This window comes from Papio anubis, chromosome 6 (genome assembly GCF_008728515.1).
Source record: "Papio anubis isolate 15944 chromosome 6, Panubis1.0, whole genome shotgun sequence".
Lineage (NCBI taxonomy): Eukaryota > Metazoa > Chordata > Mammalia > Primates > Cercopithecidae > Papio > Papio anubis.
Window position 1 is genome coordinate 34,595,412 of NC_044981.1, and position 15,738 is coordinate 34,611,149.

General features: G+C 47.8%; 1 protein-coding gene across 3 annotated transcripts in view; it reads left to right on the forward strand.

Annotated features, from left to right (window-relative positions):
- Positions 1-2,495: 2,495 nt before the first annotated feature.
- Positions 2,496-15,738, forward strand: part of PNPLA1 (patatin like phospholipase domain containing 1) — a 48,981-nt gene continuing 35,738 nt past the window's right edge. For all 3 annotated transcript variants that reach the window (XM_009205011.3, XM_009205014.3, XM_031667066.1), the window contains exon 1: positions 2,496-7,905. In XM_009205011.3, the coding sequence (XP_009203275.2) occupies positions 7,701-7,905 (205 nt within the window). In that variant the 5' untranslated portion in view covers positions 2,496-7,700. The remainder of the gene's footprint in view (positions 7,906-15,738) is intronic.

Here is a 15,738-nt window from a genome sequence, read left to right on the forward strand (position 1 = left end):
AACCAAGACTTTATTTTATATGGGAGAGAATCCTGATGCCTTTAAAACATAAACCATTAACACAAAAACATAAACTATAAAAGAAAAGAATGATACATGTTATTACACTAAAATTTAAAACCTTTGTATCACCGAAGACACCATTAAAATGTTGACTAAAAACCGCACACCGGGAGAGGATATTTGCAATGCAGTCAACGGAGCCGATATTAGTACCAACGTCTACATGTTATTAACAAAAAGACAAACACTCCCCCCGCCCCGCATTCCCAAATGGAAAAAGGCTAAGAACAAGCCATTCAGAGAAGAGGAAACTGGAACAACCAGTGAACGAAATGGTGCCCAGCTTCACCAAAAAATAAGGAAAATGTAAATTAAACAACAGTGAGATAGCATTTTGCACCCTTCAGACTGGCAAAACATTTCAAATCTGGCAATAATAAGAGAAGTGACGTGATTAGGTCTCTTATAAACACGCAGTGGGTGTGGAAACTGGCACGCCAACTCTAGAGAGCAATCGAGCAGCTCCTTGTAGAAATGCCCACTGTACTAACCACGCTTTCTCATTTTGTGAATTTTTTTTTTTTTTTTTTTGAGACAGAGTCTTGTACTGTCACCCAGGCTGGAGTGCAGTGGCGCGATCTCGGCTCACTGCAAGCTCCTCCTACCGGGTTCACGCCATTCTCCTGCCTCAGCCTCCTGAGTAGCTGGGACTACAGGTGCCTGCCACCGCGCCCGGATAATTTTCTGTATTTTTAGTAGAGACGGGTGTCACCATGTTAGCCAGGACGGTCTGGACCTCCTGACCTCGTGATCCGCCTGTCTCGGCCTCCCAAAGTGCTGGGATTACAGGCGTGAGCCACCGCGCCCGGCCTATTTTGTGCATTTTTGATGTTCTGGCATTTGTGGCCTCACTGATGAGGGAGAGGCTGCCCCTCCCAGGGCTACCCCATTCTTAGAGATGGCAGAGGGCTGGGGTGGGTGCGGCAGCAGCGCCTCTCATATGTAAACTAGCCTGTCCAGAGCCCATGCTCTGATCCACCCTCTCTATCTGGCTCTTATACTCCAAGAGGCAAAATCACCCAGAGCCAGGCACCAGTCAACTAGAGACCACCCCTATGATCCAGAGCCCGCCACCTTGATTTGAACCAACCAGTCCTAAGCTGCTTCCCTGCTCCGACTTGCCTTTTCCACGGAAAACACTGTAGAGGCTCTGGGCTGTGCTCTCCTTTTGTCTCTTCTGCCCCCTGAGCGATACTGGGGCTTTCCCATGTGGTCCTGCATGGCAAGGAAATGTAAATATGTGTAATAGAAATCTCTTCAATGGCACTAGCCTCTCCATGTGGTAACTCAGTCACCTTCATCAACTGAAGTCCTGTGGGTACCATTGATAAACCCACATTGTGACCTGAGAAATTCCTGTGCAGGTCCAAGGAAGGATGTACACAAGAGCATTCACTGTGGCATTGCTGGGTACAGCAACACACTAGAAACAATCCAAATGTCCATCAGGAGGAGAATGATACATGTTGTCCCACGGTCTCATAATGGGTCACCAGAAAGCAGGAAAACGGAAAAGACTGGAGCCAGGGATCATAATACTGAGTAAAAACAGCAATTTGCAAAATAAATGCAACGTGTTTGTTTATGTGAAATTTTTAAAAAGGTTTATAAAACAATAGTATATATTGTTTACAAAACATATCCATGTACTGAAAGTATAAAAAACATGGAAGGGAAAGAGTCCTTTCAACCTGGAACACGGTTCTCATAGGAAGGAAAGTGAAGGGTGATACTGATTAGGAAACAGTTTGAGGAGGTTTCACCTTTACTTGTGACGTCTCATTGCTTTAAAACCAGGGAAATAGCTGAGCCAAATGTAGTAAAATGTTAAGACTTCTTCAGTCTGGCTGGTGGGTATATGAATGTTTGCTGCACTAGTTTGGGTACTTTACGCTAGAGCTCTTTCATTATGAGAAAAAAGATACTATTTAGGCTGCATGAATAATCTCAAGGTCCTACAAAATAACAACAGCTCAGGAAGCCAGCAAGCTTCTCCACTGTGCCCATCTCAGCTGTGTCAAACTTTCTCTTCTCTCCTTACATCATATCTTTAAAACTTCCTGACTTTTTGGAAACGTCTAAACACTTCTACCCCCATCATGGATATGTCTACATGTTTGGTCAAGTATTCAAAAATTAAGTCACACACCTCAAAAGGCCAGTGCTACATTGGAGGGCTGTTTAATTAGTTATCGGGACCAGGCTTGGTGGCTCATGCCTGTAATCCAAGCACTTTGGGAAGCTGAGGCAGGCGGATCACCTGAGGTCAGGAGTTTGTGACTAGCCTAGTCAACATGGTGAAATCCCATCTATACTAAAAACACAAAAATTAGCTGGGCGTGGTGGCACATACCTGTAATGCCAGCTACTCGGGAGACTGAGGCAGGAGAATCACCTGGACTTGGGATGTGGAGGTTGCAGTGAGCCGAGATAGTGCCATTGCACTCCATCCTGGGCAACAAAAGCGAAACTCCGTCTCAAAAAGAAAAAAGAAAAAAGTTATCAGACCCCTACTCAGCCCAGACAAGAGGCTAAGAACAAGCCATGCAGAGAAAAGGAGGGGTAGGGAAGAGAAAAAATATCTACTTCTCGGCTTCTAACAAAAATAAGTTGGTAAACAATTTCTAAAAGTATATAAAAATTTTCAAATTAAGTTCTTCAGAATTTTCATGAATCAGAGTTATTTTACCTACAATAACAAAGTATCTATACCTTAAAATATTTCTTTTGTTTTTACTAAAAGCAAAAGGCATATTTCATTCATTCTCTCAAAATAAGGGCTACCTTTTACTAGAAATATTTAAGAGCCCTTGCATTGGCCATGAAGTTTTTAGCAGCAAATATCAAGGGAACAGTGACTAAAAGCAAAGACATTGAGTTATCTGTCATAATAGGAAGCACACACATGAATGGTGTGGGGGTTGGTGCAGTCACACAAGAATCTCATCCAGGCCCAGGATTTTTCTTGCTTTCTTTTATACGATTTTTGGTGTCTTAGCCAGCCTTCAAATTTGCCCTCGATAATACCCACTCTCTGGTATTCACTTTTCCTACATTTTACCAGGGCTGGTCTGTGTGACCAATAGAATATAGCTGAGATTACATCAGAGGTTAGGTTATAAAAAGGCTGCAGCTCCTGTCTTGGGTTCACATGCTCTCCTTCCCTTGTTCTCTCTCTTACTGTCTTCATCTCTCACTGAAGAAAGTCAACTGCCAAGTCATGAGCCACCCAATGGAGAGGCCCACTTGATGAGGCACTAAAGCTTTTGTCAACATTGACCAAGAACTGATACCCACTGGCAACCAGAAGGGTGGGTTTGGAAGTGGGTTCTTTAGCTCCAGTGGGCCTTGAGATGACTGCAACCCTGTCAATTAGCCTGAATGCAACCTTGAGAGACAAGAGCCAGAACCACCTGCTAAACCATTTGCAGTTTCCTGACCCTTAAAAATGGTGTGAGATAATACATGCTTGTCTGAAAGTGCCATGTTTCAGGGTAAATTGTTATGAAGCAATGGATAACCAATACACTCAGTGTGTCTGCCACGTTTCCCCTGACGGAGGTAAAACAGCTGTTATAGATCCACACACCATATGATCCCAGGACAGTGTCTCTGGCAGGAAGAAAAGGGGATGGAGCTACCGGGGTCTTCCTATGTGCCTTTTACCTTTTATCAAGGAGGGAAATCTTTCCAAGAAGCAATCCAGCAGAGTCCCTGTTACTTCTCATGTCCAGGGGGTGGGGTCTGATGATCACCGTGAGCTCATGATTCACTCTTAGCTGAAACCGAGGACCAGGCCTTTCAGCTGCTTTACAGGGAGGTGAGCAAGGAGCAAGTGGGCCGGAGATGGCTGCTGGTAACCAGCAACAGTCTCTGCCAGCCTCCCACGGGCTCCGTTTATCAAATTGTTTGCACCTGGCATCCTTCATGCTTCGTATTTACTGTAAGCTGGACGTTAGGCCTCAATTAGATTCAGGTGACATCGTTTTGGCATGAATATTCACAGGTGATGTTGTGACCTTCCTACTCTACCGAATCAAGAAACTACTAGGTTCTTCACTAAATTAACATTTTCAGGATGTAAGCAGAGGGTGATACGCCATCAGGCAAAAGCCAATCTGGAATCTATGTGCATCTTTCTCCCCAGTATCTGTCCTGGGTGGCTTCACATATCTTAAACTTATGGGAAGTCCAGGTTCCTCTAGAAATTCATTTTGGGTTGTCTTGTTGGAAGTGTGTGTGATAAGCAATCTGTTTCTCCCACGTGATTTCCTGGGACGGATGAGTCATACAAGCAGTGTTAACTTCGTTAAAAAACACCTGCGAAGATCATGAGATGACTAAAAATCAAATGCAGAGATGCTGGAAAGCGATTCTTCCTCGATGTCATTCGCTTGAAGTTCTTAGGGCGTGAGCAGAGGGTCAGGAACGAGGGCAAATGAAAGGAACCTTCTCAGGAGTTTAGCACCCAGCAGAGGACAGGCTGAGGCCTGCTACTCACCAGCCCTTATTAGCTGTGGAGACCGGTCTGGCAGGCTCAGTCTTTGGGGTCCAGGTTAGCAGCTCCTTCACGGCCGTCCCAGGCACAGTCACGGATTTCTGGCTGACGTGTTTGCATGGAGGAGACTGTGCGGCACTGCTGTCTCCTCGTCCACAGGGAACAGAAACGTATGTGCATTCGTGGAAGTCAGCCAGGTCCAAGGAGGTGGGGACAATGGGGGCCATGTCAGGATGCACTGTCTCTGAACGGGTGGTGCGTCCCCAGCGGCCCCAGGTGCCTGCAGCTCGTGTACAGCAGGTGGCCTTGCTTTCTGTTTCACTGGGATGACCCGGAAAAAGAAACTTATCCATAGCTGTCTTCCCCTTAACATGACCCCATGCCCTCCTCCACCGCTTACCCTTCTCTGCTGCTCAGTGGCAGGGGTCTCTGTCCTTGGTTCTGGTGCCATTCCTGCCCCCGCATGGACAGTGCCCATGTCTTGCTGTCATCTCAGATGCATCTTAAAGTAAAAGCATCCTCCACCCAGCTTCCCCACGTCTGTCCCAGTTTCCCCAACTCTGCTGAAGACAGCCCCACTCCTCCCTACCCCCAGGCTAAAAGTGAGGCCTCAGCCTTGACTCGCCCTGCTCATCCAACCAGTCCCTCGTCCTGAGGGTCTTCTGCAGCAATAACTTCATTAACTTGTCTTCCTGCAGCTGCCACCCTGGCGTGACCACCATCATCCTAGGAGAATGGGCCACCATCCTCCTTCCTCATTCTCCATCCCCATTCTCATCTTCCTTCCAACGCTCTGCTGCTTGAGACCTCTCCAAGCTCCTCCTCATGTTGCAAGTGGGCCTTCCCCTTTGGACCCTGCCTTTCTATTCCACCATATCTCTGGGGTCTATCTGTTCCAGAAGCCTTGACTCTTACTACCCTCTGATAACCTCAGACGTGCTGTGTGTCAGGCATCCTACAGCCATTACCTTTAGCCTTTACAGCTACTGTGCAGCATAGGAATGACAGTATTGTCCCTTTCACAGATGAGGAAAACTGAGGCCCAGAGAGATCATGCACAGGTCACACTGCCTGTAAATAGCAGAACTGGGATCCAACGTCATGACTCAGAAGGGCTCTCATCCAAAGTCCTTCATCCTGTGAAACAGGTCCCATTACACCCCTTCCCTCCTCTACCAGGGGCTCTTGCTGTGCCTTGTCCCAGTGCCCTGCCTGCTCCTCCCAGCTGCCTCCAGTCCTGCAGCCCACACCTCCGCACAGCTCCTCAGATGTTCCAGCCCACACTGCTCAGCCCTGCCTCTTAACTTTTCTGGCAGGAATCTCAGCCCTGCACAGTTTAGTACTTAATTATAGATTGCCTTGTACGGTTCTCTGCTTATTTCACATTTGCCTGTCTTTTTCCCAAGAAGCCTGCAAATGTCTGAATTGGGGATGGAGCTTCTATGTTCTCTTGTCCCCCCAGGGCCCTGACACAGCACAGGACTGGGCACACAAGCACTCAGTGGAGCTGACTTGACCTCCCAGGAAGGGGGCAGGGTCTCTGCTGTCCAAAAACTGACTGCACTCCACCCTGACACACCCGCCCCCACCCCAGCAATACGCCTCAGATATCTGCACACACACGCACACATGCATACACACACGTACGCACACACGCTTTATCTCATCTAAAGCTCTCTTTTCAACCTGAGGCAATGATATGCCTGGAATTACCTACCCAAGACGGAAAACTCCCTCCTAACTGAAGCCTGGCCTTGCCCTCATTGCGGAATTCCCATGCAGATCAGTGAGTCCACCAGAATGGTGCGAGCTCCCCAGGAGCGGGGAAGCCACTGATGTCACATCCTGACAGAGAGGCTGGGGCTGGATTGGCACTTGGTGGAGGCCTTGGCGTCTTGATTCTGATTCTGGTCCTGTTGCTGTGTGGTCTTTGAGGGGAGCGGGAGATGCAGTCTTACCGTCTTTGTTATATCTCCATGAGGGGACATTTTGTGGGTGTGAGGATCACTCCCCGCCATCAGGACCACATGATACAGCTCCTCAGGGGACAGAACCGCAGCCCCTGGAGCTAACCCTGGTCCTCTCACACCACCTCCCTTACCAAAATGTCTGTCTGCCCTGACCCCGACATCCCCACAGGTGACCTCCCCAGCTGCTCCTCCTTGGGGTTAAACATTGCTATCTCAAACTTCTCATTTCTGAGCGGGAGGAAGAGCACGCAACACGAAGCCTCACACACTTAGAATGATTTAGATTTCAGGTTGATTTCTTCCCGCACACTTAGAAGATAGCATGAGGGCTTGGGGCTTCGCGAGAGGGTACTGACCAGGGTCACAGGGTCCGTGAAGGGCCCAGGAGCAGAGACAGAGAGAGGTGCAGAGGCGGTGGTGGGTGGGGCTCCCAAAGTCAAACTTCTCTTACAATTTTACCCAGGGCCGATGCTAACATGTAAATAAACAGACAAGTGAATAAACAAAGGGGTGTTTATATAAGAAAAACAAATAAAAATGCTTGTGTAACACACCACACATACCACACAGCCTGAAGGAGCCCAGGAGGGGCATCTCTTTGGGGATGTCCTAAAGAGACAGGGTGGGCACCGTCCTCCTGGAGGGAGGTGGGCTTGGAAGCCCTTCACTGCCGCAGGAGCATGTTGGGGAGGGCGGTGTCCGCCGATAACCATCACGGAGGTTTTGCAACTGAATGTTGCAGCTGAGGACTGGGCAGAGCCTGCCTCCTTGGGCATGGCCCTGTGTCGGGGAGCAGTGAATGCGCCCTGGTGCACCACAGATGGGCAGAGGGCTGAGGATCCTGTGCCCGAGATGAATCTAGCCAAGAAATGAAGCCAGCGTGGGGCTCACGGGATCAGGACCCTGCTCACACACCGGAGGGCCGTCTGCATCTCATCCTGGGGCCCCTTTCCAACCTTTGGGGTTGCCTCCTGGCGGAGCTTAACAGGCCGAGGCAGCTTCCTGAGCAGCCTGAGGTTGCTCCAGCTGGGTAGAGACGGCCACATTCCAAGCTCCGGGGTGGCAGGGAAGCTGGGCAGGGAGTTCCTACAGGGAGCGGCAGCCCAGGCTTGGGCAGGCAAGCACTGAAGGGTGGTTCCTCCTTCCGCGGAAAGCCAGAGGCTGAGGAGATGGAAGAACAGGTGTTCAAGGGGGACCCGGACACCCCTCACTCCATCTCCTTCTCGGGCAGTGGATTCCTCTCCTTCTACCAGGCTGGGGCCGTGGACGCCCTGCGGGACCTGGCCCCCCGGATGCTGGAAACAGCCCACCGCTTCGCGGGGACATCGGCGGGTGCTGTGATCGCCGCCCTGGCCATCTGCGGGATTGAAATGGGTAAGGCCTGTGTTCTGGGTCCCCTGGGAAGTCTCTTGGGGGATTCCACAGAGACAGAAGGAGCCTGAGGGAGGCTGGGGATGCTTTGGGGGACAAAGCCAGGCCTGGATGGCAGGAAGGGAAGGGAAGAACTGGTTGGAGTAGGACAGCAGCAGCTGTGACATTTGAAGGTCGGGGTCTGCAAGGCCCCAGTCTCTGACCTGCAGGGTGAGCCTGGACCCCTGTCCCTCTCCCTCAGTGCCCTTACCTGTGAGATGCTCTGTCTCCCAGCGCCTGGGAGAGTGAAGGGCAGTATCTCTCTCAAACATTGAACATGGTGCTGTCAGAAGCTACACCGAAGCACAGTCATACATTGGGGTTCAGTGTTGCTCCTGCCTGGCCTCTTTCAAAATGAAAATACCCTTGGGAGAGGCAACTCTTCAAATCTCTATCACCCTGATTGGGATGTATTGTCCACCATTTCCAGGTGGCTGGAAAGACGAACGCCCCGAGGCTGGAAGGGTAGACAGGAGAGAGCCCAGAGTGGGAGAAGAATAGGAAGGGGTGGGGAGAGAAGACAGAAGCTCTCACTTCACCTTCTGTCCTGCTGGTCCAGGAGCCCCAGCGAGAAGGACTGCTACGTTGCTCACCCAGAGAGAGAAACTGTCCCAGGGAGCAGATGCGTCTAGCAGCCCCGAGGAACAGGCCCAACAGCCTAGTGGGCTACCTTGGAGGGGCATTTATTCATTTACAGAGCTCCTGTTCTAGACGGGGCCATGTTCCAGGCACTGAGGACAAAGTCCCTGCCCTTCTGGAGCAGAAATTCTAGAGAAAAGAAGCAGATAATAAACATCGAAACAAGGCATCTTCTAGGATAAGGTCAGGAAGTGATATGATCCATGAATAAAATTAAAGCGGGAAAAGGACTGAGAATAAAATGGAGACTATTTTAGGAAGGTGGTCAGGGAAGCCTTTCTGAGGAGGTGCCATTCAAGCCTAGAGCTGGGTATGGTGACAGAACAAGCTACTGGGAGCTCCTGAAAAGGAGAATTCCTGGTGAAGGAGCAGCCACAAAGCCTGTGGTGTGGAAAAGGTGGTGGGAGGTCAACCCGGGCCAGGTCATGTGGCCTCAGTAGCAAGCTCTGATCTCACCTAAGAGAGGGGAGCACAGGCGGCTGTGACAGTGGGTGGGGAGGGGCAGAGAGCGTGAGCTCCTCACGTGGGATCCCAGCTCTGCCGTTTCATGACGCGTGCCCAAAGCAAGTTATTGAACGTTCTGCGCCTCTGTTTCTCTATCTAGAAAAGTGAGATCCTAGTCGTGCCTGGTTCCCGGCATCGTTATAGCAGCCGTCTCCAGCCTTTTTGACACCAGGGACTGGTTTTGTGGAAGACAATTTTTCCACACACCAGGGTTGGTGGGGGATGGTTTCAGAATGATTCAAGCGTATTACATTTGTTGTGCAGTTTACTTCTATTATCATTACATTTTAATATATAATGAAATAATTATACAACTCACCATAAGGTAGAATCAGAGCCCTGAGCTTGTTTTCCTGCAAGTAGACAGTCCCACCTGAGGGTGATGGGAGCCAGTGACAGATCATCAGGCATTAGATTCTCATAAGGAGTGTGCAACCTAGATCCCTCCCATGAACAGTTCACTAGAGGGTTCACCTCCTATGAGAATCTGGTGCCGCCACTGATCTGACAGGAGGCGGAGCTCAGGCGGTAAGTTAGTGAGCAATGGGGAGCCACTGTAAATACAGATGAAGCTTCCCCTGCTGCTTACCTTCTGCTGTGAGGCCTGGTTCCTAACAGGCCACAGACCCGGGGCCATGGCCTGGGGGTTGGGAACCCCTGGTTATAGGATTGGCTGAGCTAATATGAATCCCTGCTTAGAACAATACCTGGCATATGGCAAGTGTTCGGAATGTGGCAACCATCTGATTAGGCTTCTTAAGATCTCTGACCGATGGGCAGAGTGTGTTTGAGGGGGCAAGGTGGAAACTAGATGAGGGAAGAGATTGGGTTCAGGATGTGCTTTGAAAGTAGAGGCCATGAGACTTACTGGAGGGCCGGCTGGGCTGTGTGAGGGAGAGGCTGCAGACAATAGCCTCCTCCCAGCCCAAGCAGGGTACTTCCTGGCTGGGGACCTCTATGCTGGGTGGAAAGTCTTTATTTTAAAGAATAATAGTAATGCCCATTCACTGAGTACCTCTCTATATAAGATTTTTTTTCTTTTTAATATCTCACAAGTAATAAACACATTTTTCTCACTGGACAAAATTCAAACAATGTGAAAATGTATAGAGTAAAAGTAGAAAGTAGAAAGAGGCCAGGCACGGTGGCTCATGCCTGTAATCCCGGCACTTTGGAAGGCTGAGACAGGTGAATCAGAAGTTCAAGACCAGCCTGGCCAAATGGCGAAACCCCTTCTCTACTAAAAAAATACAAAAATTAGCCAGGCATGGTGGTGCACACCTGTAGTCCCAGCTACTCGGGAGGCTGAGGTGGGAGATTGCTTGAACCCCAGAGGTGGAGGTTGCAGTGAGATTGTGCCGCTACACTCCAATTTGGGTAACAAAGCCAGACTCTGTCTCAAATAAATAAATAAATAAATAAATAAATAAATAAATAAATAAATAAATAGTAGAAAGAAAGCCTCCATTTGCCTGGGTGCCCCTAATCCCATCGTCCCTCCTCTAGCCAGTGCTAAGGGCTAGGCATGGATCTTTCCAGATCTTTTTAACGCACTGTCTTCTGTGAATGTAGCCGTTAATGGCTCTTCCACAGTGAACTCCAGGCCTTCAGAATGGGGCTAGGGTGACAACCTCTACTCTGTCCTGGAGTCACAGAATTCCTGCCTTGAAACACCTGGTGCAGGGATTCTCCTTCCTTTTCCAGGCACCTGCGTTGCTCGTCTGCTCCATTACTCTCACTTTTCTGTCTTTATGTCATCTTAAAATATAGCATCTGGGCGCAGTGGCTCTTGCCTGTGATCCCAGTACTTTGAGAGGCCAAAGCAGGAAGATTGTGTGGGTCCAGGAGTTCAAGACAAGCCTGGGTAATACAGGGAGACTCCATCGCAAAAAAAAAATTAAAAATTAAAAAAAAAATTAAAAAAAAGAAGAAGAAGAAGAAGAAAGAAAGAAAGAAAAAAGACTTTTCAGAATTAATTTAACTCATTCAGTTTGATGAATACCGCTGCAAGCCTACTTGACCAGGCTGTGATGGTCATGGACGGCAGTGGTGGGAACTAAAACCTATAAAAAGGACATCAAGCAGCGGGGTGTAATCAAGGACTAGACTGTGGGCTGCTCATAATGATGGCAGAAGTCCAGGGAAGGGTGAGGGAGGTGTGTGTGGGACTCACTCTGTCCACTCAGTAGCATGTTTATGAGACTTGTCAGTGTCACTCCAGTCTAGTTCATTCACTCATTTAACTGCCATACAATTTACTCTTAACTAGCACTTCCTTTCTATCAGGCACCATTCTACCTCTGGCATATTAACTCATTCAGTCCTCACAACAGCCCTCCCAGGTGAAAACTGTTATTACCCCATTTTACAGAGGAGGAAACTGAGTCACAGAAAATTTAAATAAGTTGCCTACAGTCACATGGATAGCACTTGGTAAAGCTAGAATTTGAACCCAGTCTAGCCAGAGTCTACATTCTTATCCTTTAAATTGCCCTGCTTAACAATGCAATGTTAAGGGGTGCAGAGGCAGGGTTGGGGAGTCTCTCTGAGCAGGTGGAATTTCCACACAGAACTGAAGTGGGTAAGGGAATGAGCCCAAGAATATCTTGGGGACAGCATTCTATGTAAAGCAAAAGTCCCTTCGTTAGTTAGAAGCTGAAAAGGAACCAGGGCTAGGTCTCCGGTTTTTCTTCAAGTCTCTGTATTCCTATGCCACAGTACAGTTAGTCATTTTATTGATGGATATGACCAATTTCCTTGTTGTTACAACCGTGCTTGTTTGTGTCTCCCATACTCACATGGAATGTATATCATTCTAGGGTATTTGTGTCATTAACTTTGTTAATGACTTTGATAAGTTACTCTCCAAAGCAGTTGTACCAATTTAATCACAAGCAGCAGATATGAGTTCTAATTTCCCCACAATGTCACACTTGAAAATCTTATGCCAATCTAACAAATGTGAAATTGTATCTCATCTACTGTATTTAATCTACCTATCCTGATTGCTAGTGATGTTCAGCATCCCCACGTACTTATTGACCACTAGACGTTTCCTCTTCTGCAACTTGCCTGCTCACCACATTTCCCTGTTTTTTTCCTACTGAGTTATCTTTTTTCTTTAATGTGTAGATGTTCCTTATATATTCTGTACACTTATCATTCACCAGTTATACACAATGCACCTCTCTTTTCCCACTCTATTTCTTGTATTTTTATTTTGCTTTGATGTCTTTAGTTACTCAGATTTTAATTTTAATGCTGTCAAATGTATCCATCTTTTCATCTTACAATTTGGGTTTTGTTTTGTTTTTGAGACTGGGTCTCATTCTCTCACCCACATTGGAGTGCAGTGGCACATTCATGGCTCACTGCAGCCTCGAACTCCCAGTCTCAAGTGATCCTCCTGCATCAGCCTCCTGAGTAGCTGGGACCACAGGTGCGGGCCACCACGCCCAGCTAATTTTTAAAATTTTTTCGTAGAGTCAGGGTCTCACTATGTTGCCCAGGCTGGTCTTGAACTCCTGGGTTCAAGTGATTCTCCCTCCTCAACCTCCCAAAGTGCAAGGTTTACAGGTGTAAACCACTGCGCCTGGCCATCCTCTTATATAATACGTGTTATAAAATATCTTTATTACAATTATTTCTTCTACATTGTCTTTCGAAAGTTTTAAAGTTTTCATATTTAGGTTAATTCCTCAGGAATTCATTTTGTTGATGGTTGAGGTAGAGATCTAATTTTTAAATTGTTTTGCCATGTGATAGCCAATTAGAGGCTATCTCCACACTTACTTGAAATGCTGCTTCTGGAATATTCAAGTGTCTCTTCTATTCTGTTGGCTCATTTGTCTATTTCTGTTGTAATCATTATAGTCTTATAATAAGGGGTTCATCACCTATGACGAGCAATCTCCTCCTCTTCCTCCTCCTTTTTTCTTCTTCAAATATTGCCTCCATTATGTTTGGCCATTTCCCTGCCCCATGTGAAAAGCTCTGCTGGGCTTTTGACTGAAATTGCATCTTCCCATTTATAAATACAGTTGATCTTTCTATTCTGGTCTCTCTTTTTTTGTCCTTCAGTAAAGATTTTGTGTGTTTTATTAGATTTATTTTTCCCTTGTAGTTTTATTTTTTATTGCTATGGGAAATGGGATCTTTTTTTTACCTATAGCATTTTCTTTCTTTCTTTCTTTCTTTCTTTTTTTTCCTCTTTTGATACAGAGTCTTGCTCTATTGCCCACGCTGGCATGCAGTGGTGTGATCTCAGCTCATTGCAACCTCCGCCTCCTGGGTTCAAGAGATTCTTCTGCCTCAGCCTCCTGAGTAACTGGACTTACAGGCACCCCCCACCACACCCAGCTAATTTTTGTATTTTTAGTAGAGATAGGGTTTCACCATATTGGTCAGGCTGGTCTCAAACTCCTCACCTTAAGTAATCCACCCACCTCAGCCTCCCAAAATGCTGGGATTACAGGTGTGAGCCACCGCACCCAGCTAGCATTTTCTGAGGCCCTCCTCAAGGTCATGTCCCTACTTTTGTAGCCAGCTTGGGGCTTTTCTGTCCTGAGATCCTGTGTTTTTTTTCTGTGAAAGCTGAGGTGGCAGAGGTGCATCTTCTGACATTTATGCCCAGTTTTGCGACCAGGCCAGTGCAAGTCACATGCAAATGTTTGTAAAAGCACTTAACACAGTGCCTGGTTTTTACTAGAGAGGTGCTAACCTTCATTAACCCATTCATTCACCTAGGAGGGGTGGTCTCCGTGATTGCCACTGGGGGGTCCAGAGTTTCCAATCTTGTCAGACGTGGGGTTGGAAACATGCCTTGAAGCTGCATTTGCATAATTTTGAAAAATAAAATGTTTCTTATAAAAGAATAGTGATTTGGCAGACTTAAAACCCTACTCCCACTTAAGCTACTTCTTGGCACCTTTCTCCCCATAAAAAACTGACAAGCCAGTCTGTCCCTCCGTCCTTCCCTTCCTCCCTCCCTCCCTCCCCTACTTCCTTCCTTCCTTCCTTCCTTCCTTCCTTCCTTCCTTCCTTCCTTCCTTCCTTCTTTCCTTCCTTCCGTGTTAGTTGAGCATATACTAGGCCCTGCAGAGGATGTGAAGGTATAACACAAAATGAAACTCTGATCTTGCTACAAGGAGCTTACAGTCCACTCAAACTTAAAGGCAGCTACCAAATAGTTATAATGCAAGAAAGTTCCAATTGAGCCGGGTACGGTGGCTGACGCCTGTAATCCCAGCTCTTTGGGAGGCCGAGGCGGGCGGATCACGAGGTCAGGAGATCGAGACCATCCTGGATAACACAGTGAAACCCCGTCTGTACTAGAAATACAAAAAATTAGCGGGGCATGGTGTTGGGCGCCTGTAGTCCTAGCTACTCGGGAGGCTGAGGCAGGAGAATGGCGTGAACCCGGGAGGCAGAGCTTACAGTGAGCTGAGATCGCGCCACTGCACAGCAGCCTGGGCGACAGAGCAAGACTCTGTCTCAAAAAAAAGAATAAAGAAAAAAAAGAAAGTTGCAATTGAATGTTAGAGAATTATAAGGCATAGGAGTGCAGAAGGATGGAGAAAACACTTCCAAACATGGAAGGCCTCATAGAAGTGGCATTTGGGCTAGTCCGTGCTTGAAAGGTAAGTAGAAGTTGGACAGGTAGAGACAGGTTGGGCAGGAACCAAGGCTTCCAGCAGGGATGTAGCATGACAACACGACAAAGCCACGCAGTGGGGAAACGTGGTGCCTCCAGAGCATGGTAAACAGTGCAAGTCAACTGATGTCGGGAATTGAAAGGTGTAGCCTCTCCTGTGGTCCAAGTGCCCCTGCCATGTCTGCACTCTAGCTAGTCGGAAAGGGAAAAGGGAAGGGCACAGTCCTTTAGAGCAGGACTCGGAGGTGACACACGTCCTGTCAGCTACATCCCATGGATTGCAATTTAGTCACATGGTCACACCTGACTGCAAGAGAACCTAGGAAATGTAGACTTTATTTTGGGAGGCCATGTGGTCAGCTAAAAATCGGAGGTTCAATTACGAAAGAAGAAGGGGAGAATGGGTATTGGGGACAACGAGCAGTCTGCGTTGCAACAACCATAATCAATGGCATGAGGATCCTGGAGAAACTCTGCCCCTGCCTGAGACCAAGACCATGACTTCATAATCACAAAGTTGGCCAGGTGCCTTGGCTCGTGCCTGTGAGCCCAGAATTTTGGGAGGCTGAGGCGGGAGAATTGCTTAAGGCCAAGAGTTTTAGGCCAGCCTGGGCAACAAAGTGAGACCCTGTTTCTACAAAAAATAAAATAATTAGCCAGATGTGGTGGCTTATCCCTACAGTCCTACCTACTCAGGAGGCTGAGGTGGGAGGATCCCTTGAGCCCAGCAGTCTGAGGCTGCAATGAACTACAATTGTGCCACACTGCACTCCAACCTGGGCGACAGAGTGAGACCATGTCTCTAAAAACAAACAAACAAACAAACAAACAAACAATCACAAAGCCAAGTCCAGTTTGTTGTCTGGGAAAAGGCTCAGCTCTGGCCCACCAGCAGCTGCCCTTCTGGCAGTGGAAGCATGAGAGCTTCGGTCCTGCAGCAGGGGGCCTGGGCAGTGTACCATGGCACCTATTGTGTCCCCTGCCTAGAATGACCCTCTGCC